This window comes from Trichosporon asahii (assembly GCF_000293215.1).
Source record: "Trichosporon asahii var. asahii CBS 2479 unplaced genomic scaffold scaffold00056, whole genome shotgun sequence".
NCBI classification, from domain to species: domain Eukaryota; kingdom Fungi; phylum Basidiomycota; class Tremellomycetes; order Trichosporonales; family Trichosporonaceae; genus Trichosporon; species Trichosporon asahii.
The window spans coordinates 254,770-282,316 of NW_014040868.1; the positions used below are offsets into that span (position 1 = coordinate 254,770).

Here is a 27,547-nt window from a genome sequence, read left to right on the forward strand (position 1 = left end):
TGCACCTCCTGCGCCGAAGACTCCGGAGCCTGTTGCTCGTGAGCCGTCGCCGCCTCCGGCTCCCGCCCCTCCTCCCCCGCCTCCCCAGCCGTCGTTTGCCCCGGCGCGTGTTAACTCGGCCCCGCCCCCCGACGACGACTGGGATGTTATCCAGGAGAAGGAGCAGGACGACTCGGACAGCAGCGACGACGAGTTCGACTACTCTCGCGACAAGCGTGCCGGCCTCGCCTCGGCTCTCTTCGGTAACATCACCGGCGGCCCCCACCGGCGGCCCCTCGCGCTCGGGTTCGACCGACGGGGTGCCTCCTGTGCCCAAGGCTCCTCCCCCTGCCGCGCTGCAGAAGCTTGGCGGTGGAGCTCCCACCGGTGGCGGCATGTCTGCGCTTCTGTCGTCGATCCAGGGCGGTGCCAAGCTGCGCAAGACTGAGACGGTCGACCGCAGTGGCCCCGCCGTCACTGGAGCCGTCATTGGCGGCAACGACGTCCCGGACCACATCACCTCTGTCCCTGTTCCTCCTCCTTCCCCTCCTTCTGCCCCTATCGCTCCTCCCCCTGCTCCTCCCGCCGAGGACGACTTTGTTCCCCGCCACGACCACCGCCAGTCGACCGACTGGTACGCCGGACTCGCTGCTGACGCCTCGAACCCGGCGCAGTCGTACGGCGAGACCGTCACGCTCCCTCCGACTGAGGAGCAGAACGAGGAGGAGAACTTTGCGACCCCCGTCGGTGGCTCGTTCCCCGCTGCCCAGTCTCCCGCCCAGGGTCCTGTCTCCGACGGCCCCAGCATGGACGACATTGACCTGAGCCGCTCGCTGCGTGTGCGCACGCTGTACACGTACCAGAGCTCGTTTGACGGCGACGTGCCCTTCGAGGAGAACACGATCATGCTCGCGAACCCGGCGCGTGACCCTGATGGACAGTGGTGGTACGGCACGCTGCCCTCTGGCCAGGCCGGGTGGGTGCCGAGCAGCTACGTCGCCGAGTTCACCGAGAAGCCCGGCCGGGCGCTGTACGACTACCCCGCAAATGGGCCGGAGGAGCTGTCGCTCAACGCTGGCGACGAGTTTACTGTCATCGACGACGCGGACGCGGACTGGTGGAAGGTGGAGCGGGGTGACCGCGCGCTGCTCGTGCCCGCGGCGTACGTGGAGCTCATAGGTGAGTAGGCTTGGCCCCTCGGGCTCTGTTTTTCTTTGAGACTCTCTCTTACACTCCCGTGATCACAGGCTAAAACATTATATTTATGATCTTTCCCATTCTTTCTGTTCTCTCTGTTCTCTCCCAATGCAACGAATTCATACCAACGGACCATTACGACGTACAACACAGACAAGGAAAGGGAGTCCACAAACGCTACACAGCCCGTCGTCGTCGTGGAGCCCCCGACTGGACCTGCAGGATCTAAGGCCGTTGACACGAACACGGACGCCCAACAGGGGCGAGGTGAGGACCGAGCTGACGGGCGTGAGCCTCCCCTGAGTGATTCACCTACCAAGGCTGAGGACGACGTGAGGAATGAGATTGGGAACGGCGCCCCTCCCTCCCAGCTCGCTGCGCCGCTCGCGGTGCCCACTAACGGCGGCGACGCCTCCTACCCCGCCTCAGTGCGCACGAACCGCTCCCGCTCATCCAGCATTTTCGTGATGGACGACGTCGACGAGGCCGACTCGGAGGCAGACAGTGTTCTGTCTTTCTGGTCCGACGATGAGTCGGAGTCCGACGCCGATCCAGACCCCTCGGCTGACGCGGATGTGGATAAGCGGAAAGAAGAGGAGCGTGCGCGCCGCGAAGCGGCCCGGGAGAAGCAGCTCGCCAAAGCAGGTCTCAAGATCAGGCGAGAGCCGCCCGGCGTCCCCCAGCGGCGGAAACAGGCCCCCGCCGTCCCGAGCAGGGCGCACAAGCCGAGCGCTCTGCACACGCACGACCAAGGGACGGGGTCAAGTACGCCCGTCGGGACCGAAGCTCAGGCAGAGGAACCGATCGAGGTCGAAGATGCGTATGCGCGGTACGAGGCCTTCCTCGCCGAGGCGAAGAGCAAGCCCGCCCCGCGGCCTACGGCGACGCCCAAGGTGCACACGGAGGTCACGCTGCCCACCCCCGCTGCGCCGGCGCCCAGCGCGACGCAGCGCTTCTCCGGCTTCATCAGCCGGATTACGGGAAGCGTGCACCAGCCCGCCAGGCCTGCGCCGGTCATTTCGCGCCCGGTATCCAGTGCGCCGATCAGCGGACCCATCAGCGGTCCTATCAGTGGGCCAAAGTCGGCTTCTCCAGACGAGGCAGAGGACGACTCCAGCTCGGGTTTCGGACAGACATGGTCGTCGCTCGTCGACGCTTCCGTGCTCGAGACCATGCCGCCGCAAGAGCGCAAGCGGCAAGAAGCCCTCTTCGAGCTGATAGCGACGGAGGCGAGCTACGTCGCGGACGTCCAACTCCTCGTCGGAGTTTGGTACGCGCGCCTCATAGCCGTGCTGGACGAGCAGAGCCTCGGCGTCATCTTCGCCAACATCGAGGACATCATGATGTTCAACTCGCGCCTGCTCTCCCTGCTCGAGGAGAGGCAGAAGGAGTGCCGGCTGTATATTGACAGTATTGCTGATATCCTTGTCGAGAACCTGAAGGATCTCGACGTGTACATCCCCTACTGCCTGAATCAGGAGAATGCGCGCCAGCTCCTTGTGCAGCTCAGACGGCAGAGGCCCGAACTCGACGCCAAGCTCGTCGAGATACGCAATGGCGAGCCGGCCGTCCGAGGGCTCGACATCAGCAGTTTCCTCCTTGAGCCGAGTGAGTCTACATTGACTTTCGCATAGCTTTGAGATTTCGCGCGTCCAGCTAACGTTGCAGTGCAGCGCGTGACGCGCTACCCTCTGCTCCTGCGGCAGGTGCTGAACTACACGCAGGCAGACCAGGACCAGGCCCAGCTCGAGGTGGCATTGGGCATTGCGCAAGACATGGTGACGCGCATCAACGAGCGCGTGCGCGAGGCCGAGGCGACGGACCGCCTGCGCACGCTCTCGGAGCAGCTCTGGGTCGGCGGCGAGGGGCGCATCGACCTCACTGCCCCCACGGCCTACCAGGGTCCGCGCAAGTTGCTGAAAGAGGGGTCCGTGTCCAAGGCCAAGAGCGGGCGCCGTCTGCAGATGGTGCTCTGCAACGATATCGTGATTCTCATTGAGGATGAGAGACTGTACCGCATGGTAAGTCGCGAGCGGAGCGAGCACAGCAATCGCGACGGGCGCGCACGAACCCAGCGAGGTGCTCGCAAAAGCTATTCTCACCCCACAGGTAAGCTGACACACAGCCCATGTCCCTCTTCGACCTCTCGATCGCCACGGGTCCTGAGACGATTTTCGCCCTGATCCCCGGCAATCCCAAGAACACGGTCCGGCTCAAGGCGCCGAGCACATCGGCCAAGGCAGAGTGGGTGCACCTCCTGAACACGGCGCGGAAGGACGCCATCGCCGCGCGTCGCGCGAGCGTCATGTCCTTTGACTCTGGGCGAGACTCGGGCCGGAGCGCCTTCGACGCGCCTCGCCCCCATCGCGAGCGTAGTGGGAGCTACGCCTCGAGCCTGAGTCTGGGCGACCGGGCCGGCCCCTCCGGCCCCTCGTTCCCCGACCGCAATGCGGGCGGCTATAGCACCCGCCGAGCAAGCGGTGGGCCCGATAAGCGCCTCAGCATAATGAGTGCGTCGTCGCAGCGCAGTGCCCGCTCCACAGTCCCCGCCTCGCCGGGACAGGTGCACGCCCTCCCGCCCGGGGCTGCGCCGCCAATCCACCCCCAGTCCCCGCCCCTGCCCCCACGCCATGTGCGACACAGCAGCACCAGCAGCAACTTTAGCGGATACCTGCCCCCCGGGGCCGCGACGCCGACGACGGGACACCCCGGCGGCATTCCGGCGGGATACTCGGAGGCCGAGCTCGAGCGCTACGCGAGGCAGTATGACGACATGCTCGGGCCCGCGAGGGATCCGGTGTATGATGATGCGCACTCTTATGCGGGCCAGGGAAGGAGTATGTACGAGCACGAGTTTTGAGTGCGGCAGGAGGCTCGAGCGGTGAGGAGTGTGGCATGTGTGAATGGCATTTGAAAGTGTACCTATGAGAGAACGGGAGTAGAACTAGATACAACAACCTGCATTTGCGAACCAGAAGAGGTTACACGTCTGTAGGAAGAATCAAAGGACTCTGCATGCATTCTAGATGGTGGGGAGCTCTCCTTCACCCACTTCGCCGAACGGACCACGGCGGGTGCCACGCTACCGTCGTTGCCCCTTGATGCTGAAATGCCCGCACTGGCGACCACTCCATCTGCACTCGAGCTCTATCACGCCTCCGATAAGCCTCTCAAGCCTCCCAGGCCTCCTGAACCGGACCAAAAGGGCATAGAGAGCATGAGAGGCGCAAAAAGGTCACGACGGGGATCGAACCCGCAATCTCCTGATAACTCCGAAAATCGTAGTCAGACGCCTTGCCATTGGGCCACGCGACCTGTTGGAAACTGTTTATGCATGGTTTGGAATCTGAAAACTGTACACTCTAGCCTGAAAGGCTAACGCCCACACAACCGCTGAGATGGCGGGTTATGTCTGGTCGGGCAGAATCCCGAGCGAAGGTCTCTTATCTCCTTCCCACAAATTCTGCCTATTGAAGAGCTTGTTTGGACATCCGATGTGTTCGGTTACGTCTCACACTCTCAATAGACGGTATCAGTACTGAGATAGACCGCGTCTTGCTGTCAGTCGAGCGATACAATAGCGTGCGACCGGCCGAAGGAGGTCCATACGCCATGTCCCCTAGGCCGCTAGCCCTGTCTTGAGGGTTCATTCTCGATAAAGCCGCGAATTCACGACCTGAAAGAGGGTCAGTATGAGCCTGTCTTCTCAACAAATGCTGGGAGCCCTGCGCTTAGCGCGGCCAGTGCCCAATCCCCACCACTCAGCCTCCACTTGTGGCACATCATATGATGCGGCTTCTTCCACCAGCCCTCCCTTTCTCTTCTTCCCGAGTCAGCTCCAAAAGCTCCATCGCACGTCCGCGGACATGCAAAAGGTCACGACGGGGATCGAACCCGCAATCTCCTGATTACCTCGGAACTCCGCGATGAACTGCGAAGATCCGGAAGTCGTAGTCAGACGCCTTGCCATTGGGCCACGCGACCGGTTGAGAGCTTCTTCGCCTTGCCAAAGTGTGTTCGGCCCAGCGGAAATTTTGAGCGAAAGTGCCCGAATTCTGTTCCCGTAATTTCCGCGATAAAACGCTCGTTCGAGCATGGAAGTGCGTCAGGATACGATGTCAGAGTCTCAGCAGACGGCGACCACGTTGAGGTCGTCCCTGTCTTCCTGCAGATGAGGCGTTACAACAAGCTGCGACAGGCCGATGCCGTCCCAGGGGCAGTCGAACTACACCTCGTGTGTTAACTCCTGTCTTGAGACCCTTTCTCGATCAACCCGGATCACGACTTGACTGAGGAGCAGTTTAGGCGCGTATTCCCGAAAAAGGCTGGAAGCCCAAACAGTGAAGCCAGTGCCCTCACCTTCACCACACGTCCTCCTCCAGTGGCACTTCCAACCACCCCGCTTCCCCACCAGCTCCACACGTCCTCCTCCAGTGGCACTTCCAACCACCCCGCTTCCCCACCAGCTCCACCCTTCCTCCTGGCCCCAAGTCAACTCTAAAAGCTCCACAGCACGTCCGAAGACATGCAAAAGGTCACGACGGGGATCGAACCCGCAATCTCCTGATGTACTCCTGCCCCGAGATGACCTCGTTGCTGAGTCGTAGTCAGACGCCTTGCCATTGGGCCACGCGACCGATGTGAACGCCTTCCCTGGGCGCGAGACGCCGGCGCCGGCGCGGGTGCGAGCCTACGGTAGACGACGTATGCGTCTCTGCAGTCAGCTCACAAGAGAACAAGGATAAGAGCTGAGGCGGTGGCGGACGTTGAGGAAAGCGGCGATGCGAACTGGAAAAAGGGCCTGCAAATGAGGAACAGCCGTCAATGACCTCACACCACGACTCTTAAGTAGTCTGCCTAGTGTCTCACAGCCTTATGAATGACACAACCAAACTCAGAGACTCGACGCACAGACGCGGACCCGCACCTTCAAGGTAGCATTTCACTTCCACCTCCACCATACCGATGTGGCACTCACCCCAGACTGTTGAACCTCGCTCTTTACCGTCGCATCTCCCAGTTCAGCCCTTCTACATCATAGCCAAAAGCATACACGCTCTCGCGCACACGCAAAAGGTCACGACGGGGATCGAACCCGCAATCTCCTGATCATCCGATGAATCGTAGTCAGACGCCTTGCCATTGGGCCACGCGACCGATGCTGATGGGACGGAGTGGGGCCAGGCGGCGGGCTCGGCGCGGGTGCGAGCGCCGCGTGCCGGACATATAGAGGGAATGGCATCTGTCGTGAGCGGCGGCGTGCAGTGTCGAATGAGTAGCAGTGAAACAGCATGCCGAGTGTTGAGGTTGCGGCTGAGGATTGCAGAGACGCTGTGGAAGTCGGGTGAGTGTCTAAGGGAACGGGTGTACGCCAGGACTGCCGAAGTCTGGAAGCCAGCTAGAAGCGGTTGCTACCGAGCTCACTTAAAGGGTGGGCGTCGTCCTCGTACCTCTCCGCAATCCATGTGTCCAAGTAGTGTACAGGCTGTTCCGTGGCTGCCAGTGGCATCCCCGATCCTCCCGAAAACTCCACCACCGAATCCCCTTTCTTCTTCCTCCACTTCTGAGTCTTCCAAAAGCACTCCGCCGCATGCAGCAGCGGCAAAAGGTCACGACGGGGATCGAACCCGCAATCTCCTGATTACTCGCGTCCCCGAGCTGAGCTCGGAGTCGGAGATCGTAGTCAGACGCCTTGCCATTGGGCCACGCGACCGATGATTGCCATCGGAGAAGGGGGAAGGCGGGGGCGTAGGCGGCGGTGCGAGGGCGCCTCAGGGTCATCCGGAGGATGGAGTCGAGTGGGTGGCGAAGATACGAGAAACAAAAACGAAGGGACAGGTGAGTGGTGGTCGAAGATGGACGAGTGGAAGGGTTGATGTCGTGGAAAATGAGAAGCACGATGGTGTGGAAGCTTGTGCGTCGTGGTCTGCTGTTGTTTGGTTCCGTGTCTCACCTGCGTCCCTCCATCGTGCACAGTATGTTGTGCAGCGTAGCGCGTGTGCTGTGTGGGCGCAGGTTGGGGCGTTTCTCTGCGTAAGGGCGGGGCTCGACACCGCAGGCAGATGATTAGTGCGGCCCCCTCCTCATGCACTCCCTCGACGCCGATATCTCCGCTAGGTAGACCTGCTTCTTGAGAGACTGTCGAGCCCCAAGCTCCCTTTCTGCTCGCTCTCCTGCTATCGATCTCCTCGTCTCCCGCAACCCGATGCCTCAGCGGCGCCGCCGGACGCCTGCGCCCCCGATCCAAGGCAAATGTGCCCATTCCCGTTCGTATAACGGCTAGTATGCTCGCTTGTCATTACGTAACTTGACCGCGGGAGATCGGAGTTCGATTCCCCGACGGGAAGCACGAGGATGCTGAGAAGCACACTCTTTTGGATGTTTTGTGGCTTGAACGGATGGACGGAAGCATGGCGGAAGGGTGGACGATCTTGGTGGAGAGTTGACGATAGATCGGTGGGGTGGAGGTGAGCTCGGGCCGGTTCCACCGAACCCACTGGTGGAGTCCTGCTTCGGCCTGAAGGGTATGATACCTTCCAAGCGTGATGCTTCTGGAAACTATGCAGAGCAAGTAAGCAAGTTCGTGTGAGGAGATCCAAGACGATGCGGAACAGAGATGAACTTCCGACAACACCGTTTATCGCTAGATTGCCGAGCCCAGTAGGCCGTGGAGCTCCGTGCCTAGTCACATGCCGACCACCGTCGTCATTCTTCCGATCGCCTTCGAATTTCAGCACCACCCATCCCTCTACTCTACTCCGCACCGATGGTGGACCCGATCCCCTTCGACATTATCCGGCGTGTGGGCGAGGAGCTCCTCGACGCGGGCTCTCAGGGGACCTTGGCCTCGCTCGCGCTCGCATCGCACGGGGCGTTCGACGCAGTGCACGACGTGCTCTATGCCCGGTTCGAAATCACGCCCAAGTCGCTGGCCGCGCTCGACCTGAGTGCTGACGATGAGACCAAGGAGCGAAGATTGAGATGTCTTCGGCATGTCAAGCATCTGGCGGTCTCCTGGCTCCCAGACGACTCGGCGCTGAATCCGCTGCACCGACAACTGAACGCGGGCGTCTTGGTGTTTCCCCGCATTTCCTCGCTTAGTATGGGTCCAGTAGCTCTGGACCAGCTGAGGAAGTGGGTCCCATCTTCGTACATGACCGACCTCGTCTGTCCCCTTCCTCTACTCCTCGAGTTGCTCGCGCGACACAGCAGTCCGACGCTCTTCTGCGCTTCTTTCCGCCTCTGCCCCTCGGACGACTGGAAGCGACACCAGGAGCTCGCGACACAGGGACAGTACGCCATGTGTAAGCGGCTCGACGCACTGGGCGAGCGCTGGCCCCTTCAGACGGCGACCTTCCACAATGTCCTGTTCCAGGTCCCGCCCGCTCTCGACTGTACGAATCGGTACGAGTTTGCGCCGCACGTCGTCGACGCAGAGTACAAGAGTCTGCGCGAGGTACTGGCTCAACAGGCCATGGAAGCCCGCCTGCTCCGAGAGAGAACGCAGGCTGCTCTCGCAGCTGGGAACGCAGGTGTTGTCGGGGTCGGCTCCAGGAGTAACAGTGGAGCAGTCACGCCAAGGAGTGACGATACGCCAGGCGGGTACGCCAGTCCAGCTCGAAGACGGAGTACGGACGAAGAACGCCCGAGTCTGGATGAGATCGAGGGAGGAGGAAAGGGCAAGGAGAAGGAGAAGTTCAAGCTTCTCTGGGGACACGAGGCGACGCTCCTCCCCGGTCCGGACTGGAGCATACGGCCATGGCAGATCGCCCTTGCTGTGAAGGGCAAGTTCCCCAGTGGGAGTCGGGAACGACATAATGAGACGCTTGAGCGGACGAAATGGGAGGCCGTCAATGTTGAAGGGGGGCTGTACCTCCAGGAGAGGGAGGGAGCGGATGACAGTGGTAAGTTCAGGCATTGCAGGGAGTAACCGCCATGGGCGATATACTGACATCCAGGCATGTGGTGGGACGCAGGCAATGGGGTCGGCTGGGCCGAGGCCGCGTATGTGATCAAGGAGGATGTGGAGATGGGTCTTGCGCAGTTCCTGGCCCAGCGTGAGGGGGTCGATGACGCTCTGCTCGCCGCCATACGTGCCAAGATCTCGTATACCGACGCCAGCAAGGGGATGGATTGCGAGTGCTGTGGACGGCCATGGGGCCAGGCAGACATCTACGGCCTGGCGGGACTGGTATCGGAAATCGTCCCCTGGGAGCGCGGTGTGACCGTACGCTCGAAACCGACCTAGATCTAGACGCCCAATCTGCTTTAGACATGCATATTGATGACCTTGTATCCCTTCTTCCATTCACTTTCCCTGCCTTCCATTTCCCCTCCCTCCGGATAGTGGGCCACCACCTCTGTGGGCTTACTGGATCTTGATCGTCTCGTCAACGGGCGCGCCAATAATCTCGCGCACAACGACCTTCTCCTTGTCCCACACGCCCTGCTTCCAGTACTCGTCGGCCTTGATGCGGTCCCAGGCCGCCTCGATCGTCGGCTGGCGCAGGATCATGACGCTGCCGTCCATGCCCGAGAGCTGGTCCTCGTGCGGCTGCTTCTCGGTATGCGTCGAGCGCTTGTCGTCCAAAAACGCGCGGCCGAAAACTGGTGTCAGCTGCATTCCGGAGCATACCCAAGCTTCGTCTCTCGACTCTATGTGGCCGGCGCTTGTCTTCCTGAGGCAAGTTCATGCCTGCGGCAGTGTTGGCGCGGAGCACGAGGCCCACCAGGCACGAGTTGGTGAAGTAGCGGGCTACAACACGCCCGGACTCGAGCCTCCGACTCACCAGAAGCACCGGTCTTCTTGTCCTCAGTCGCGGCAGCAAGGTGGGCCTCGCGGGCCTTGAGCCTCGTCTGGAGGTTGTCGGGGTAGTCGGGGCAGTAGCAGACGTAGAGGGGCATGGTGCGAGCGGGGGTCGTGTGCAGCGAGCGGGCGAGAGAGCGGGAAGCAGCAGTGCGCGTAAGGGCGGTGAGCATGTCGCGGTGAGCGGTGATGGGCAGAGCGAGTAAGCAAGCGGAGGACATCGACGGTCGAAGCCGACTCAACTCGGAGTGGAGGTATCCGACTTGCCGAGTTGTCATCATTACGTAAACTTGGAGGTGAGTGAGGCGATCGACTGCAGCCTGCAGACTGCCTCTCCCCGTTACAGATGCTGCAGGGGTTGTTCTATGCATGCATCAGGTGGGGTTACGCTCTCCTAGTGTGCTGAAAAGCTCACTGCGTCGGTCCTGCAACATCCTTGAACCCCGCGGGGCATCGGGCCAGGGGCCGCAAGCCCTCCCACGGCGAGCCACTCAGGATCCTCCGCTTCCGCCTCCGTACACGCTTCGCACCTGTCCCGCTGCTCCAAAAAGCGACTACCCAAGCTCTTGCTTGCTCGAGACGCCGTACTGCGCTGCCTTCTACCCGAATCGAACGGGTGACCGTTCCATAGCAATGATCACTGCTCTTGAGGAGCCGTGGTCGAACTACTAGTGGAAAATTCTAGCCACTGAACTAAGAAGGCCGGACACGATGTCCGTCCCCGGTCTTGTGGTATCTGTGGGTGCCGCTGACGAACGGAGAGAAGTACCACGCCGTAGCATGCCGTTAAGAACTACGACGAAGGAGACTTCCTCAGTCTGGCTCTGCGTTTCTCCTTCCGCTCGTCGATCTCTTCGAACTCTTGAAAGAATACGACGGCGGCATTTGAGACCCGATCTTTGGCCATCTGCGTTTTGCAAACGCCTTCGAGGATGCTGCTCAGGTGGTTGAGGTAGCCTTCCTTGAACGGAGCATAAACCTCCTCCTGGTGTGGGCGGGGATAGTACAGCTCCTGTCCTGCGATGAGCGTCGCTAATCTTCGAGCGCCGGTAGAGAGGTCGTCGTTCGCGTACTGGCCAGTTGGAGTGAGGGTATCAATCTGACTCATGGGGTAAGGCGGTAGCCAGCGCTGTGACTGGTTAAAGTCGAGAACATAGCAGTGCGACTGCCCACGGAGGCTGCCAACCACGAGTTCAGCATCGCGAGCGTTGACACCGACCTGCCAGTGGAGGGTGGCGAGCAGCCTACCCATGCCTCTGGCGACGTCTGTGCAAGGCGGCAGACTGTCGTCTCCGAGAACGTCTCGAATCTTGTTGTACCGCCGGAGATCTAGTGGCGGGTCAGAAAACAGATCCTGAGGGAAAGCCACTGTCTGCGCCGGCAGGTTCCCTCGCCCGAAGTAGAGGCGGAAGAGGCGCAGGGGTGGCATCGTGGCACGTGCGTCGGGAGCAACGAAGTGAGAAATGTACGTCTCAACGATGGCGGGAGGTGCCGAGGGTATCAGGTCGAAAGAGAAGGTCGGGCGGGTGAAGCTGGACCACTCGGACGAAGAATCCGGGTGGCAAGTTACTGATGTGCAGCGAGTGCTAGGACCAATAACTTCGTTTGCTGTCGGACGCCAATACGCATACGGTTTCGGAGTCCAGAAAGCGCCAGACTCAGATGGTTCTCCAATGGCGGAGTGCAGTTCTGCGTATCTGCTGTCAGCCAATGTGTGATCTGGGTGACCTACTGGTTGAACTCGGCGAGGAGATTGCTGTCGCCGTAAGCGTCAAAGACCTGCTTGTATACGGTTGAGTGGTTCGGGCGGTGGTACACCTCTCCGAAGGTGCCCTTGTTCAGAAGGCGCAGGTGCTGGTCGTCGTATGGGGCAGAGTGCTTGGTCATGGTCCTTGATGGAGGGCTTCTGACCTCAGAGGAGGACATGCTGATGTAAGTGAACGATAAACAGCAACAGTTACTCGCTTGAGACTTGTGAGCTGTGAGCAAAAAGCCAGCGAGAGCCATGATAGCCGTGATAGCCGTGGTAGATCATAAGTGGCCCCGCCCTAGACGATGAGCCGCGGCGATTGAACAGAGTCGCTTGGACGTGGCGATGTGATTGCTCGCCACAGTGCCTGCCACGGACTGGGAGTGGGCCAGGCTGCGATCTTCCCTCCACTTTGGCAGCCTATCGTCTTCAAGGAGACAGCAAAAACGCGGGTCACTCCCTCCTCTTTTCGAAAAAGGAGCTATCCGACTCTATGTTGCCTTCTACCCGAATCGAACGGGTGACCGTTCCATAGCAAATCTCGAGAGACACTACTAGTGGAAAATTCTAGCCACTGAACTAAGAAGGCGGACACGTGGGACTGACCGGGCGCAGCACTCGGCGCCGCGCCCGCGAGGGCGACGGAACTCCGAGGGTTCGGCAGGCAGTGACGACGACACCGCTGACCGCGAACCGGGAACCCGGGCTTCGGTAACAGGCCCGAGGAATGACGGGCAAGAGATGTCAAAGGCAACACGCATGCTGCATCGCTGACTTACTGTCTCACACGGCGCAGTATGTCTTAAGACATACGCAAGATACAGCGGTGGCGGCGCCGCACTCAACCTTGCTGTCGAGATCACTGGAGACACGGATGCCAGGGTAAGCGGTGCTACGGATCAAGCAGCACTCATGCGTTGGCCCCTCCCCTCGAGCAAGGTTTCGGTTCCGGATTGCGGTCTCCGTTGCTTGCCCGCAATTCAGGTGACGTGCGAATTCTGTCCCCTCGACAGCTTGTCGTGTCTCTGGGAGGAACTCTCACTGACACTGGCGTATCACGGGCTCTCCTCGGCGCTCTCGGCGTGTCTCGGCTAGCGCCAGACAGTTGTATGGAGGCAGCTCGGTGAGACGGCCGCAAGCGGCGGAGGCGTCGGAGGCGTTGCGGGCCCGAGCGATGGAACAAAGCAGTCACGTTCGTGGGCAGGCCGATCTGGGAGTGCCAAGCCTTTTGTGCTTGGTGGGCTGCCGTATCGCTCCAGGCACGAAGGCAGCTGTGTTTCTTTGGTGTGTATCGGTCCCGGGACAAGAGCAGAAGCCTTACGCCATTCAAGCACCTCGGGAGCACCTCTTTCCGGGCACGACGGGGGTCAGATGATCCGCGCTTTGAGGTCCTGCGCTTGCGCACTTGCCGCCGCCGGGCCTGAGGTCACCACATCCTGCCAGCAACGGCTCAGCCTTTGTGCTGTGAGAACGAGCTCGGAAGGCTGCTAAATAACAACAACAGCGATGCGATGTCGACTTTGCACTCATACTTCTGTTTAACGGCCGACCAGATTACCCGACATGCTGGCGCTCGTGCCGATGCTCTGGGCGGCACTCTTCCCCTCGGCGTTGGCTGGTATGCCCAACCCGACGCTCGATTTCAATGTCTCCATCCCGCTCTCGACATTGAACAACAGGGGCAAATGGTCAAAGTGGACAACAACCTACGACAACGTTCAAGGCAAAGGGAACGATACGCTTGCGGAGGGCTCTGCGCGCCTTGTCGCGTTCAACACGGACCCGGACCTCTCGCTCGTTGCGGCCGCCAAAGCAGTATACATCTGGGGCGACCTAGGGTACGCGGGGAGCATGAATCAAAACAAGATCCAGTTCCAGTTCGCCGGCTCGCAGCCCCAGAATACAGCACAGGGAACCAACAAAGGCCTGATCGGGCATGCGGAGCTCGAGATGTTCAAGCCCTTCGAGGGCAGCTTTGCCCCGCTGTGGATGTACTTTGAGGCCGATTCACCGAGCGTGGAGCGGGTCGTCGTCACGACGGGTATCGAGACCGATGCGTGAGTGCCGACCTACGGACATGCTGACAGACAGCAAGTCGCTTGACGACGTGAACGTCACGACCTGGCGCTTTGTCGAGAACGACGAGCTCAGCCCTCGCTTCACCTGGCGCGAGACCACCGGCAAGTGGAACACGACTCTGACCTACGCCGGCGCATTGGGGGACGAAACGTTGCGATCCCTTTCTCAACGAGTGAACGGCGCGATCTCTCCCGCAGCAGGACTGAGCGCCTACGTTGTCGTCCCCGTGCCGGTGAATACGTCCTGGGTCGCTTTGAACGTGACCCGCGGACCGGACTTCGGCAAGGTCTCCATCACATCGAAACCTACCATTGAGGGATACTTCGCCGAGACTCCCACGACGTACGAGTCGCACTATGTCCCTGACGAAATGCTGTGGTTCCGATCCCTCGACCCCAGGGTGCAGTACAACATCTCAATCGCGGCCATTAGCGACTCGGACCGCCCCAGCTCACGGATTGCGCTGAACAGCGTCACGTTCTACGGCGGGGCTGCGATCGACGGCCCAGTCTCCGATAACAACGACACTTCGAGCGACGATGGGGAAGCTGGGGGTGATAACGGAGGGAAGAAGACAAACATCGGCGCCATTGTCGGCGGCGTTGTGGGTGGTGTCGTCGGTGTGGCTCTCCTCGGAGCACTGGCGTGGATCCTCCTTCGCCGCCGGAAGCAGAGGAGGGAGACGCGGGAGCGCATGCCCAAGCTCGAGATCGACGACGCGCCCGTTGTGCCTTTCAGCGCGTCGCATACGCCCTCGGGCTACGGTTTCGACGAGAAGGGCAAGTTGGTGCCGCCGCCTGCAGCCGAGCCTCTGACGCCTCGTACTCGAGCAAGGGCCATCGACGGCGGCGCGGCCCCAAGTCCTGAGAGTGAGACACTCGACCCGCCAGAGTACAACCCCGCTTGGCAGGGAGGCAGCGCTCCCGCGAGTTCGACAGCTGTCCCAAGTGCTTCAGCTGTAGAGGCGCTAGCGGTGAAGAAGGCGTGAGGGATGAGTGCGAAGAGGCTGCCGAGGCAAGCCACTAAGACATTAGATATGATATTTTACGATACGACACGATATGCGATTACAGGTCCGCATTGTTCAGATCAGCAGGAAGACAAGGCAGAGGTCAGTGAGCGAGGTACGCCGGGGTGCCGTGGCTGTTCCGGCAGCCAGCCTGTCTCGAGTCAGTTCTGAAGTCAGGACATGCGAGCATATCCACGCCCGAAAGATGTATGCGGTCGTTGACCGCAGAGTGAGATGTACGCATTCTTCGCATGTCACAGAAGCACTATTACACAGGAGCTCGTTTTGCTTACGTAAATGACACAACGGAGAGCTGTGCCATTCCGCGCATCACGATCTCAGGGTGGTCTTCACGCGACGCGTCTAGGCTCTTGACTTTCGGCTGGTTCATTGCTAAAACGACAACAACGCCTAGCACCATGCGTATCCACCTGCCCCTCGAGCCAAAGCACTTCACGTCCAACCCCACCGGACCTCTGGCCAAGATCGGTGGTGACCTCGTCCTCATCGAGCTCCAGGGCAAGATCGAGGTCGAGGGAGATAGGGCCAACAGCGTTATCGGGGTGCTTGGTCTGGATCGACCAGTGAGTATGCCTCCCTCATATCTCTGGTATCTCATCTTCAAGTGATGGGTTTCAAGCGGAGAGATTCCGGGCTCTCAAGGCTACCGTGACGAATGCGAGCTGACGACAGGACCGCCCCACTCTGCATATCGGCCAGCACCACCTCCTACACGGCAAGATGGCGACACTGCCGCGCCCGTACGCCGTGATCCGGCGGGCAGTCTCGACAGAAGCGAACATAGAAGGCGACGCCGCAGACGAGGAGAGTGACGCAGAGCGTGAGGCTGAACACGAAGCTCTGACCTCCTCGCCGATCGCGCCGAAGAAGGCGAAACTCCACTCTTCAACTGCAGCCGAGGAGGAGGAAGCCGACCCGCCCCTGTTCCCCGAGATGGAGACGTCGAAACGTGGCCCGCGGGACTTGCCACCGTCATCATCGCCGGCGCCCTCGAGTCAGGGGCCAGAGTACTCGTCCGACCTCAGCTCGCCGGTGCGGGGCATGGATGCATGGGGCTTCCCTCGCCGACCTGGAGAAGATGATGACGAGGAGGACGAGGAAGCGCGCCAGGAAAGGGAAGAGGAGAGGAGGGAGAGGGAGAGGAAGAGGAGAAGGGCGAACAGGCCGCCGAGGGAGCGGGCGAGGCACTATGAGGTCGTCGCCGTGGTCCGCAAAAAGATTGTATTCAGTTTGCGGTGCGTTTCTAGCTGGTGGGTGCACGGACAAGCTGACGGCAGACCGGAACCGCTCGTAGCTGCAACGGAGCTGCCGGAGTGATCTTGTAGTGAGTCAGGGGCTACGGCCAGCGGGGCAACTGGAAGCTGATCCAAGTAGCTGACAGTCCAGCCTGTGGCAATACCTGGACACGAATTGCAGGCGGGATGGCCACTGGCTAGTGAGTGGGAGCCGCGGATATCGAATGGCCTCGATTGCGCCCAGATAGCTGATGGATCAGGCCGCATGCGACTGCCGACGGGATCGACAATTCAGACTCTCAAGACTAGACTGTTTGTATGTATGCACTTGTACAAGAAAAGCGTGCGACTTGACCCGCCTGCCGGACCCCCTATATACCAGCATGCTGCTCAACACCGGGGCAAGCAACGTCGAACTCCTCAAGTACGACAGAGGGTGGAAGAGAATTTCCATACCCTAGCAGTGCGGCTTGTAATGCCGGCACAGCGTGCACCCGCGGCCAGCCGAAGTAATGTACAACTGCGTAGCGACCTAGCCAATATGTTTGGGTACCACCTACCCTCGCTCGAGCCATTCCCGCTGATCGGGAACATGCTCGGACCAGGTAATGGCATGTACGACGCCTGGCCCACTGCCAGGCTGGTCGACGGACCGCTGGACCGCTGGTGCCTTCTGCATGCGTACTCTCTGTCAACTCACTCTCAATTGGCGGAGTACTCGCTATCTGCTCGTACCTCCGCCTGCAACCGGTGCTGAGCCCCCTCGGCGGTCCCTGTTCCAGCAAGCGGCTCGGTGCCCGTACAACCCGCATGCATCGCATTCCGGGTCGAGCAGATTGCGTGCAATTAGGGATTGACCTGAAAGGGCAGGCGAAGTAGGCATAACTTGCGTCCCGCGGTCGGTGAGTACGACGCTCATGCGGGGTGCCTTTGGCATCATCAAGTGCGCTGGGCGGGGGAACGGCTCTCAGTAGTGAGACCCAGCGGTCTCCGTACTGAGACACCAGGCCCAGCTGATACCCCTCCCTCCGTGCTCGGCCTACTCGTAGCTTCCTCATTTGTGCTTTCGACTTCATGAACGGAGGTGTGCAGACCCCAGACTCTGCAGCCTGGCAGCCGCGGCCTCCTGTCTCCGCGTCAGTCTTGTGACACTCATCATTGAACCCATGACCGGTCCCACGCCCAGGTCCCGTGCCAACTTGTTTCCAAGGTCTTCTTCTGCAAAGCACTGCATGATGCTTTGCAGCCTTTTCTCTCCCATTCCGGTCCTTCCGGTCCTTCTCAAAGTCACAAGAAGGTTTGCAGAGCGCAGCTTATTCTGTGCCGTCCTCGAAAGCCCCTGTTACCCCAGGGGTCCTGAAGCAAAGCCAGGGCGGAACGCCCAAGTCACGAGTTTCAGTGCCGTTTCATATCTTACCCAGGCACGCTCTGCTTGTCCGTCACAGAAGATATTGGCTGGCCTGTCGGCCTGTCCGCTGAACTGCCAGAGTAGTGGGCCGAACGCAAACTGACAACAAGCGCAACAAGGTACAGAGCCTGCGCATAAGGTTCGCCGGGAACCGAGACAGTTCTCATCGCTGAAGCCCGCGGCAGTTCGCGCTGCGCGAGTGCTTCGTCGAGCGCATCGAAGCTAAGGTGACACAGAGTGCTTGCACTTCTAGACCGCGTTCCGTCATACCAGCTGAGCTTGTCATGTTTCGAGTGCAACTCTTTTGGCCCGCTCCGACGTTCCGTCCACTTCCCACTTCTTCCCACTCTGGACGTTGGACGTCACTCTCAGTCCCACACGACGTGTGGGTCATGTTGGCATCCGACTCATCCTCACATCACTCGAGGTCACCACATCCACACCACCTCCGACACCGCTATCGGTATCCAGCGATACGATGCGGCGCCTCCGACATCTGGTGCTGGCGCTGGCACTCTCCGTCGGGGCACACTTCGGGGTGAAGGCGGAGGAGCACATTCCGACACCCAATGCCGAGTTCAACGTCACCCTCGCGATCGCGGACACTTCTGTGGCCGTAGGCCCTCAGTCGTGGTCAACGACTTACAGCAATCTCAACAACGGAACCGCCGTCGAGCCGGGCACGCCAGGTATCGGGCAGCCGGGGCTGATCCGGAATGGAACGGCGCCATATCCGACGCTAAGGCTGCCGGGGGGCGTGACCGCCGCGTACGTCTACGGAAAGCCCGACGGTGTCTCTCAGGTCAAGTTCAGATACGCAGGGGATGAGAGTGAGGTCGGCGTGCTTGCCTCAGACGAGGAGGGGATGTTTGCCAAGATTGAGAATCTAGAGTTCTTCAAACGCACACCGCAGGGAGAGTATGGCAACGTCGAGGTTATGCTCGAGGGGATTGGCGGACAGCCACTCGACCCCGAGGCGAAGCCGACGATTGAGCGCGTTGTCGTGACGACAGGAATCATGTCACAAGGGTGCGTCTCGATAGCTGTGCCTGAAGCTGACGTGAGCAGCGAAACCATCGCCGACGCGAAAGTCACGACCTGGCCGCTGCTCAGCAACTACATGTTCGACACACGCGGCGGCGCTCTTCGGTTTGAGAACGGTACTGCCGCGCCAGGAGCTACGGCGGCCAACTGGACGCTCTCGTACGAGTACGCTTTCAGCGTCACGGGGCAGGGCGACTGGGGCGTGTTCAAGCTCGACGGACCTACTTTCGCCGTGGCGCCAAAGGGCGCCTCTCTGCACGTCGTCGTGCCTCCGAACAGCAGTTGGATCGGTGTGAACGCAACGCGGGGACCGACCTTCGGCGAGCTCCAGATTAAGGAAGATGTCAAAATTGACGGGTACGCGCCGCAGACGGTCAGCACGAAGGACACGGCGTACGGCAAGGACCAGCTCGTGTGGTTCCGCTCCCTTGACCCGCGGGTGCAGTACAATCTGACCCTGTTCCCGAGTTTGCTGGATGAGAAGTCGGCCGTGGGCATCAACAGCATCACGTTCTACTCTGGTCTGGGCGATGGAGAGTACCCGGACCCAAACGCAAAGAATGCGACGGGCAAGGACGGTGTCGGCAAGGGTGACAAGTCCAGCGATGCTGAGACCGGCACCGACTCGGCACCCAAGAAGAAAAAGAGCAACGCGGGTGCTATCGCCGGTGGCGTTGTTGGTGGAGTTGTTGGTCTCCTGCTCCTTATTCTGCTGCTGTGGTGCTGCATGCGCCGGCGACGGAGGCGGGAAGAGTGAGTTACCCTTGTGGTTGCAGCGCTGACCTCAGATCCCACTCCCACGTCACCTCCTACTTTGGCAGCCCGGTCACACGGCATGCCTCTGGCCCGACGGCGCCTCAAGCAGCCACGATCAAGTCGAACTCGTACACTCCACACGGGTACGGCGGTGCATACGAGCCTCTCCCGCGACACTCGCACTCGAACTCGCAGCACTCCTACCCCTACGAGCCGTACGAGCCGTGGGGGACTGGCAGCCTGCGCAGCGAGAGTGCCTTGGCTGTGAACAGCGGCAGCGACGTCGGCGCGAACACAGTCACTGCTACCGGCGGTGCGCCGATTGGGGGAGCGAAGTTGGAGCGCAAGGCTAGTATCAAGAAGAGGGGCGGTGTACCATGGCCCCTGGTCACCCGGGGAAGTCAAAAGAGCAAGAGCTCCAAGGGGTCACACCACACTAGGGGCACCCATGGCACGGAGAAGACGGAAAGGACAGACGCTGCCCGCCACGGAAGGGAGCGCAGCGACAGGAGAGACACTAGGGAGACGCGCGACACAGGCCACAGCCAGCCGAAGAGCAACTCCAGCTGTGGCTCCGGTCGGACCGACGACACGCCCAACTCCTCGGTCCCCTGGGGTCTGCAAGCGCAAGGGGACACTTTACGCACTCTCTCCACTCTGTCCACGGTCAGCGTACCGCTCAGCGCGGTCGGCGTGCCGAGCGGCCAGTCTGGCCCTGCACCTTGGCAGGACGTACCTCGGGCCACGGACGCAGGCTCCGTGACAGAGGAGGACCTGATGGACCCTCCGTTGTACAACCCCGCTTGGAGTGAGAGACCTCGTGCCCAGAGAGCGAGGAGCCAGGATCCTCGCGCGCATCGGCTGCAGGTCCGCGAGAACTCGGCACACCGACACACCAACTGATTTGTATGAGGACGAAAATGTTATAGTCATTCCTTTAGTATCTAGGACACTGGGTTAGGTTTTTGTATCAGTATGCTATCTTGTGGGCGTGCTCGTTGCCCTCGTTTGTTGTGGGGGGGTGAAGGTCGAGCGATGTCGAAGGCCAAACTGTCGTGGCACCAGGGGCTGTGAATCCCGTCAGCTCACCGTTCGTCAGCCATGCGAGACGGTTTCTTTGCTTGAAGAACTGTGCACGGAGCAGCTTGAAGATATCTGCTGAAGAGCGAATTGGCCGTGGTGTCGCCATCGGACCCTGGCCTATGAACGGTGAGCGGAGAGTAGTAGCCGGCGATCGGCAATCCCCGGTTCCGACGCGATCACCATCATGATCTCATCGCTATTTTCCCTCGAGCCTTCCTCCCCTTCCTTCATCTCTCACTTCTTTCACGCTCAGCATGTCCATTTCAGAAGGGAAGAAGGCGTGGGCTGCTCTCGTCACGCGCCCGAGCTACGTGCCAGGTATGCTTCCCAGCTGATTCTCCCACTCGTGCTAACGTCCAGGCCTGCTTGTGCTGCACCGCACGCTCTCCGTTGTGTCGAAGTACCCCCTCGTGGTGCTCGCGACCTCCTCACTCGGACAGGAGTACGTCGACCTGCTGAGACGGCACGGCCTCACGGTACACGAGATCGAACCGCTGCAGCCGCGGGTGAAAAACGAGGCCGCCTTCGAGCGCTTCGCAGACACGTGGACGAAGCTCGCCGTCTTCGGCGTCGAGGGGTATGAGCGTCTCATTCTCGTCGACGCGGACACGATCATGCTCCGCGGCATGGACGAGCTGTTCACCATGCCCCTGGGGGAGGACTGGATCGGCGCCAGTCCCGCGTGCACGTGCAATCCGTTCCAATTTGCGCATTACCCTAAGGACTGGTGAGTCACTCCGACGAGGGACGACAGCCGTTGCGGTTAGGACGAGCTGACGGCAGGATTCCAGAGAACTGTTCACTGTCCCATCAACCCAGACCAACGACACTTGACAACGTTCCGCAGCCGACGAAAGACAGTCCCCGGACAGCGCACCTTCTGAATAGCGGAGTGGTGGTGCTCCGACCGTCGAAGGAGCTCATGGACTCGCTCGCGGCCCATCTCGACAGCGATGCAGTTGCGTCAGCGCAGTTCCCGGACCAGGACGTTCTCGCCGAAGTATTCAAAGGGAAGTGGAAGGTGCTCCCATGGTGGTGCAATGCGCTCAAGACGCTGAGGGCGGCGCACAAGAATCTCTGGGAGGACAGCGAGGTCCGGTTGTTGCACTACATGTGAGTGTGTGTGTGGGAGAGCTAGGTACGGTGCGATGAGCTGACATCAGTCTGGACAAACCGTGGAGCAAGCGGCCGCAGGGCTATGACTACCCGACAGTCGAGAGCAGTGACATTGAGCTTCCGAAAGCACTCGTTCAAGCCGTGAAGAGTGCTAAGCCGCAAGAGAGCTTGCAGAACTACGACGGACTGCACTCTTGGTGGTGGCTAGTGTGGGACGATGTGAAGGGACGACTAGGCGACGACCGACCGCTCGTCGAGCAGTGGGTGAAGGAGTAGTCTGTCGTCGAGCGGATCGGTGGGTTAGCATAGTAGACTGTAGATGCACATCATGGCCGGAGCACCGGTGCAAGAGTACAGGATACATTGGGTCCAAAGTCTAAGTCTAGTCGCTCTCGTCCATCTTCTCCGCCTTCTTCCCTCCCTTGCCCTCCTTCTCGCCCTTGCCCTTAGCGGCAGCCTCCTTTCTTCGCTTGCTCGCCTCGATCATCTGCTTCTTCTTCTTGCCCGCCTCCTTGATGAGGTCCCTGCCACCACCGCCAACAGCCTTGCGCTTAACAGGCGCCTTGGCGAGCTTGCGCTTGAGATTCTTGCTCGCCTTGGGCATCTGTAGCATGTACTCGGGGACAGCACAGCCGGAAGCGCGGAGCACATTCGCGATCGTGCGGAGGTAGGGACCGTCCTCGGTCGAGAAGAACGTGATCGCCTTTCCGGGACGGCCAGCACGGCCCGTACGGCCGATACGGTGAATGTACGAGGGAACGGTTTGCGGGAAATCTGGACGTCAGCTTCTACCCGCGAGCATTTTATAGCTGGCTCCTCAATTATAGAGGCGTTGAGCAGAACTCACCATAGTTCACCACAACCTTGACGCCACGGAAGTCCATACCACGCGCAAGCACCTCGGTCACGACGAGCACCCACGCCGCACCCGTACGGAAGTCGGCGATGGCCTGGTCACGCCGCGTCTTGGACTTGCCGCCGTGCACGGCCTCAGCGCGCACGCCATCGAGAACGAGCTGGCGCGCGAGCTCGTCAGCACGCTCAACGCTCTGGACGAAGATGAGCGACGGGTACGGCAATCCGCCCTCCGCGATCAGGTTTCGGAGCGCGAGGAGCTTGCCCTGCTCGCTTCCAGTGTAGAGGAGTGATTGGTCCACTGTCGTGACCGCTGAATCCCTGCATGTCAGCTATGTATGGACAAGAGAACAGCTGATAGCAACTCACTTAAGACCCACGACGACTCGCACACCCGCGTCCTTCAGCCACGCGCGCGCCAGCTCCTCGGCACCAGCCGGCATCGTGGCCGACAGGAGACACTTTTGCACGTCGCCCGTGCACGCGTCGACGATGGGGACGACCTGCGGCTTGAAGTCGGCCGAGAGGAGACGGTCACATTCATCGAGCACGAGGTAGCGCGTCCTGCACATCAGTTACAGCAGTGCTAGTCCAACTCACTTGGCAAGCGACACAAGTCCCTCATCGAGGAGGTGGTGCAGCCTCTCCGGCGTGGCAATCAGGAAGTCGATACCGAGGTTGCCTTCCCGCTCCTCCTCTTCCTCGTCATCGTCGTCCGACTCGATCTTGCCGAACTTGGGTCCCGGGGCGGACTCGCACACAGCCTTTTGCGTCGCCTTGGAAAGGACGAGCGCACGCCACTTCGGCGGCAAAATGGCGGAGAGGACCTGATGGATCTGAACGGCGAGGTCGTGCGTCGGCACGACAATAAGCGAGCGAACACCCTTGTCCTTGTCGTCCATCTTCCTACTCGGCGTCTTGAGAGCGACGAGAAGAGGAAGGAGGTACGCAAGTGTCTTTCCGGAACCCGTCGGGGCAACGCACATCGTGTCCTGGCCGTCGAGCAGGGATCCGGCGACGGCACACTGCACACCCCACAGGGACCGGATGTTAGTGGAGGCGAGGTTGCGCAGCATCGGCTTCTTCAGCGTGTCGTCCTTCTCGAAGAGCGACTCGAGGTCGGTGCCGAGCGAGGCGGGCAGCGGTTCGGGGCCAGTAAGGGTGATCTTCTGTTTCGGCGGCTCGGGGATGGAGGCGGCAGACGAGGAAGACGAAGAGGAGGCATCGCTTTCAGAGCCCGAGTCGGATTCTTCCGGCGCAGCCTTCGAGTCGCCGAAGAAGTTCAGCGACGACGGCAGCACATCCTTCGCCTTGCCCTTGCCTTTGTCCTTCTTGGCCTTCTTCTTCTGCCAGTTAGCTACGGCGCAGTAATGAGCAGCTCACAGTGAAGAGGTCAAAGTCGTTTGAGAAGCGCGACCGGTCGAAACGCGCCCCCGTCGTAAGGAGGTTGAACGGCGAGCTCATGTTGTGGTGGGTGATGGGTTGCAGAGATGACGCCAGATTTGTTGTCTCGTGAGTGGGTGTCTTTGGGTGGGTGGCTCAACTTTTCTGAAACGACCGTGGGAAAATCAGACGCCACCCAGTGCTCACCGTACGCGCTCACACCGATCGCGTTATCGCCCAGCGCCGATTCGCTGGTGGGGCGTAACTCGCGCTTGCGCATCACCTGCACCAGCCAACATTCTCGCCCGACTCACAATGACGCTGCGGACGACACGCTCGGCGCTCAACTCGCGCGTGTCCTTGATCACGACGGACGCAAAGCCCGATGTCGAGGAGCCCGAGTCACCGCCCCGACGACGGAGCACGCGCTCGGCGGCTCGTCTGAATCTCGCCCAGTACGCCTACAAGGGCAGGGAGTCGCCTAGGAAGCGCGCCAGGGTGGAACCAGCTAAGGGGGAGCCAGAGTCGGAAGATGAGGTGTTGACGGATCTGGACGAGCCGTTGAATGAAGTCAAGGGTGAGGTCAAGGACGAGGCAGGGCCGTCGACCCCGAGGAAGGCGAAATCCGCACCAAAGAGCAAGTCTGGCACGCCCAAGATGCCGATGGCGAAGCGGGAGAAGGCCCATCCGGAACCGGCGAAATGGTATGAACAGTACCAGCTCATTGAGCGGATGCGCGCAGGAATAAGTGCGCCGGTGGATACGATGGGCTGCGAACGGCCGGCGACGATGGAGAACTTGGACCCAAAGGTGAGTCACCCCCTACAGCTGGTCATTTGCCTTGCAGAGCTAATCCCAGACACTTCGATTCCACATCCTAATCTCGCTCATGCTCTCGTCGCAGACGAAGGATGCCGTGACCTCTGCCGCAGTGACGAATCTGCACCTAGCACTCCCTGGTGGGCTGACGGCCGAGACGCTGGCCGCAGCGGACGAGAAGACCGTTTCCGAGGCAATCAACAAGGTCGGTTTCTGGCGCCGCAAGACGGAATACATCCAGGACGCCGCGCGGGCTCTATTGGAGAAGTGGGACGGGGATGTGCCCCAGTCCATCGAGGAACTGTGCACGCTGAAGGGCGTCGGGCCGAAGATGGGCTTCCTCGCGCTGCAAGCGGCGTGGAACATGTGAGTGGTTGGGCGGGTGAACAGACTAGTTCAGCTGGAAAGGTGGAAGAGTTAAGCTGACAGCAGTAACGCGGGCATCGGCGTCGATGTGCATGTTCACAGGATTACGAACCGGCTGAAGTGGCATAAACCGCCGACCAAGACACCAGAGGAGACGCGCGTCAACCTCGAGTCGTGGCTGCCGCCGCCGCTGCATCGGCCGATCAACCCGTTGCTGGTTGGGTTTGGACAGGTGAGGGTCAAGAGAAGAGCGAGTGCACTGTCCCCCTGCCTTCTACTTTGTACTACTTTCTACGAGTGGGAGCTTTGTGTACTCTGCGAGGAATGAGCTACCTGAGCCCCCCACGTGAGCTAACAACAGGTCATCTGCCTCCCTATCGGGCCACGATGCGACATCTGTCTCCTGGCCAAGGAGAAGCTGTGTCCGTCCCGGACAAAGGTGGACGGGAGCAAGCGCAAAGAGGTCATTTACGACTTTGGCGAGCCCAAGGTCGAGATTGCGTACGAGGAGGAGACCAAGGTCGAGCCGGGACCCGAGGTCGGCGAGGAGGTGAAGACGGAAGTGAAGACGGAGACGGTAGTGGACCCTCAGACTGAGGAGACTCTCATGGAGGTGAAGGAGGAGAGTGTGACGGTGAAGGAGGGACAGGAGTAGAGCTAAGAGAGCATGCAGGTTGTACCAGTAGCGGAGACTCAGGGGAGAAAGCTCTTCGACGGCCAACCCTGAAGACTGACCAGAGATCAGGCAATGTTGCTCCGGCGCTGAATTACTCGCTGACAGAGGGCTCACGCCGCAAGCGCCGGTTGCGTGATCTCGATCGACTATCGTGAGACCTCCGCCTCAACCTGCGCCATTTCTAACCAGTTCTGGGAGACCATTTGAGTTTGCCCGCTGTCAATTGACACTCGTGCGACCGTCCTCGTCGATCACACCGTTCCCCTCACACGCTCCTCTGACCTTAGACGCAGCAGCCCGCCCATGGAGTGAGTTGTGGAGTGGCAAGACATCTTCATTACACTGCAGATTATACTACCCAAGAACTTAACTTCAGAGCGGTGATCATCCTATCAACAATGTCCTATAGTCCACATTTTGTCCATGATCCCGGCGAGCGGTGGTTTTCTGCCGGGGGCGCCAAGGATAATGGCCCTTCGCACTTCAGCCAGTCATCCCTTCGCTCGGTCTGCAGTACCCGGCTCAGCAGCAGCACCCTGACTCGACGAGCTGTTCCGGGACAAGCGTATCCCGTCCAAAAAGGAGGTATCCGAACGTGTGGCCGAGGAAGATGGCGATGAGGATGAAGCCGTTGTAGTACATGCCGAGGAGCATTCTGGATGTGAGCAACTGGAAGTGGATCGCGAAGGGGATAGCAAACAACGGAAAGTGAGAAGAGGGACCGAGGTGACAGAAGAAGTGGCAGCTACCGTTCACACAGGCCAGACAGATCGTCTGACAGATTGCAGTGGCGCCGCCTCCTCTCATCTCCTCACCGACGGTCCCACCTGTACCACCCAACTCGTGAAACACTTACACCAAGAAAGCAGCCGCAAACTGCACGCCGTACAGGAGACTCCTGACAACATGATGGATGTAATTCGCCCTGATGCCTCCGCTGCTTCCGAGGCCTTTCAGATCCTTCTTCTCTCGTCGGATAGCAGCCTGCGCAGCGACGCGGCGGTCAAACTCGCGCGCCAAGCGTCGCCACGCCTCAATCGCCATGCAGAGGAAGAAGACGCCAAGCACACTGCCGGCAAACATGCCTTTGGAGGTGACGTGCCACGACTTGGCGAGGAAGCACGAGTCGATCGTGTTCCAGTTCCAGAGCATCGAGACTTCTTGTTAGCGACGGGCGAAGCGAGGGAGCGTTGACGATGTGACGAAGCAAGATGAGGTTGAAGAGTTTATGATGGCTGATGGGCCCGGCACAGTACTCACTCTTACAGGCGTTCCCGCCCATGCCGCCCATACCCCCCATCGAGTGTCCTCCTGATGCCGCCGCCGTGCTCGCCGACGCCATAGCGCTGCCCGTCGCCGAGGCGTGGCCCATGCCAGCCATGCCTGTCATGGATGCGCTGACGGCGGCGCTCATGCTGCCCATGTCGTGTCCCGAGTGGTCCATTGTTGTTGCTGTACGTCTGTTGTGTCGGGAAGGGTTGAGATAGGAAGTGAGGGGTGGCTGAAGGACGTTTGGACACTGGGCTTTTCGAATGAGGTAGATGAGCGAACCGGATTGTTAGTGGGGAGCGCAGAGTCTAGAGGAGGCTGTGTCGTTTTGCTGTGTCGTAGTGTAAAGCTGGGACAAGACCAAGACGACACTGGCGCCGGTTCTTATAGTAGACTCGGCAGCAGCTCAGCAGGCTCGGGCAGGCATTCCGAACTTTGCTCTCCTGCGCGCCCCCAACTTCCCATCTGCCCTAGATCTAGCATCGCCCGGGCATCTTCTTACCCCCGCCGCTTGCATTGGCGCTTGTGCTTGACAACGAGTCACCGTGCGCGTGCACGGCCAGAGCATCAAAGGACGGTGTCCGGGCCACCCGAGTCTCGCCATTCCTCTTCCGAGCCAGCGCGGGGCTGCACCAGGGCTTGGCGTCGCGTATCTGCCCCTGGACCCGTGCGAGAACGGAGGCTGATTGGGGAAAT

General features: G+C 60.4%; 9 protein-coding genes and 8 non-coding genes across 17 annotated transcripts; 6 read left to right on the forward strand and 11 right to left on the reverse strand.

Moving 5' to 3' along the window:
- Positions 1-4,408: 4,408 nt before the first annotated feature.
- Positions 4,409-4,491, reverse strand: A1Q1_t291. Its single transcript has one exon. It is a non-coding gene; the product is annotated as a tRNA-Arg (tRNA).
- A 558-nt stretch (positions 4,492-5,049) lies between these two features.
- Positions 5,050-5,160, reverse strand: A1Q1_t290. Its single transcript has one exon. It is a non-coding gene; the product is annotated as a tRNA-Arg (tRNA).
- A 548-nt stretch (positions 5,161-5,708) lies between these two features.
- A1Q1_t289 lies at positions 5,709-5,813 on the reverse strand. The gene has a single exon. It is a non-coding gene; the product is annotated as a tRNA-Arg (tRNA).
- Positions 5,814-6,250: 437 nt separating this feature from the next.
- On the reverse strand, positions 6,251-6,333 carry A1Q1_t288. The gene has a single exon. It is a non-coding gene; the product is annotated as a tRNA-Arg (tRNA).
- A 449-nt stretch (positions 6,334-6,782) lies between these two features.
- On the reverse strand, positions 6,783-6,889 carry A1Q1_t287. Its single transcript has one exon. It is a non-coding gene; the product is annotated as a tRNA-Arg (tRNA).
- Positions 6,890-7,437: 548 nt separating this feature from the next.
- On the forward strand, positions 7,438-7,523 carry A1Q1_t256. The gene has a single exon. It is a non-coding gene; the product is annotated as a tRNA-Asp (tRNA).
- A 419-nt stretch (positions 7,524-7,942) lies between these two features.
- A1Q1_03418 (uncharacterized protein) lies at positions 7,943-9,424 on the forward strand (the record flags this gene model as incomplete). Its single annotated transcript, XM_014323216.1, has 2 exons — positions 7,943-9,080; positions 9,135-9,424. 2 exons carry the CDS (start codon positions 7,943-7,945, stop codon positions 9,422-9,424), a joined length of 1,428 nt encoding a protein of 475 aa, XP_014178691.1.
- Positions 9,425-9,544: 120 nt separating this feature from the next.
- On the reverse strand, positions 9,545-10,155 carry A1Q1_03419 (uncharacterized protein; the record flags this gene model as incomplete). The annotated part of the gene is made up of 2 exons (XM_014323217.1): positions 9,545-9,831; positions 9,966-10,155. 2 exons carry the CDS (start codon positions 10,153-10,155, stop codon positions 9,545-9,547), a joined length of 477 nt encoding a protein of 158 aa, XP_014178692.1.
- Positions 10,156-10,575: 420 nt separating this feature from the next.
- On the reverse strand, positions 10,576-10,685 carry A1Q1_t286. Its single transcript has one exon. It is a non-coding gene; the product is annotated as a tRNA-Thr (tRNA).
- Positions 10,686-10,775: 90 nt separating this feature from the next.
- Positions 10,776-11,411, reverse strand: A1Q1_03420 (uncharacterized protein; the record flags this gene model as incomplete). Its single annotated transcript, XM_014323218.1, has 1 exon — positions 10,776-11,411. The coding sequence occupies one exon, from the start codon at positions 11,409-11,411 to the stop codon at positions 10,776-10,778; it is 636 nt and encodes a 211-aa protein (XP_014178693.1).
- A 229-nt stretch (positions 11,412-11,640) lies between these two features.
- Positions 11,641-11,908, reverse strand: A1Q1_03421 (uncharacterized protein; the record flags this gene model as incomplete). The annotated part of the gene is made up of 2 exons (XM_014323219.1): positions 11,641-11,671; positions 11,715-11,908. The coding sequence occupies 2 exons, from the start codon at positions 11,906-11,908 to the stop codon at positions 11,641-11,643; spliced, it is 225 nt and encodes a 74-aa protein (XP_014178694.1).
- A 321-nt stretch (positions 11,909-12,229) lies between these two features.
- Positions 12,230-12,321, reverse strand: A1Q1_t285. Its single transcript has one exon. It is a non-coding gene; the product is annotated as a tRNA-Thr (tRNA).
- Positions 12,322-13,295: 974 nt separating this feature from the next.
- Positions 13,296-14,799, forward strand: A1Q1_03422 (uncharacterized protein; the record flags this gene model as incomplete). The annotated part of the gene is made up of 2 exons (XM_014323220.1): positions 13,296-13,789; positions 13,884-14,799. The coding sequence occupies 2 exons, from the start codon at positions 13,296-13,298 to the stop codon at positions 14,797-14,799; spliced, it is 1,410 nt and encodes a 469-aa protein (XP_014178695.1).
- Positions 14,800-17,962: 3,163 nt separating this feature from the next.
- A1Q1_03423 (uncharacterized protein) lies at positions 17,963-20,187 on the forward strand (the record flags this gene model as incomplete). The annotated part of the gene is made up of 2 exons (XM_014323221.1): positions 17,963-19,281; positions 19,350-20,187. The coding sequence occupies 2 exons, from the start codon at positions 17,963-17,965 to the stop codon at positions 20,185-20,187; spliced, it is 2,157 nt and encodes a 718-aa protein (XP_014178696.1).
- A 364-nt stretch (positions 20,188-20,551) lies between these two features.
- Positions 20,552-21,759, forward strand: A1Q1_03424 (galactinol synthase; the record flags this gene model as incomplete). The annotated part of the gene is made up of 4 exons (XM_014323222.1): positions 20,552-20,809; positions 20,868-21,094; positions 21,151-21,480; positions 21,531-21,759. 4 exons carry the CDS (start codon positions 20,552-20,554, stop codon positions 21,757-21,759), a joined length of 1,044 nt encoding a protein of 347 aa, XP_014178697.1.
- A 106-nt stretch (positions 21,760-21,865) lies between these two features.
- On the reverse strand, positions 21,866-23,802 carry A1Q1_03425 (uncharacterized protein; the record flags this gene model as incomplete). The annotated part of the gene is made up of 5 exons (XM_014323223.1): positions 21,866-22,257; positions 22,331-22,659; positions 22,708-22,902; positions 22,951-23,684; positions 23,722-23,802. 5 exons carry the CDS (start codon positions 23,800-23,802, stop codon positions 21,866-21,868), a joined length of 1,731 nt encoding a protein of 576 aa, XP_014178698.1.
- Positions 23,803-24,036: 234 nt separating this feature from the next.
- Positions 24,037-26,776, forward strand: A1Q1_03426 (DNA-(apurinic or apyrimidinic site) lyase; the record flags this gene model as incomplete). The annotated part of the gene is made up of 5 exons (XM_014323224.1): positions 24,037-24,531; positions 24,626-24,906; positions 25,056-25,203; positions 25,268-25,519; positions 26,147-26,776. 5 exons carry the CDS (start codon positions 24,037-24,039, stop codon positions 26,774-26,776), a joined length of 1,806 nt encoding a protein of 601 aa, XP_014178699.1.
- Positions 26,777-27,547: the final 771 nt, after the last annotated feature.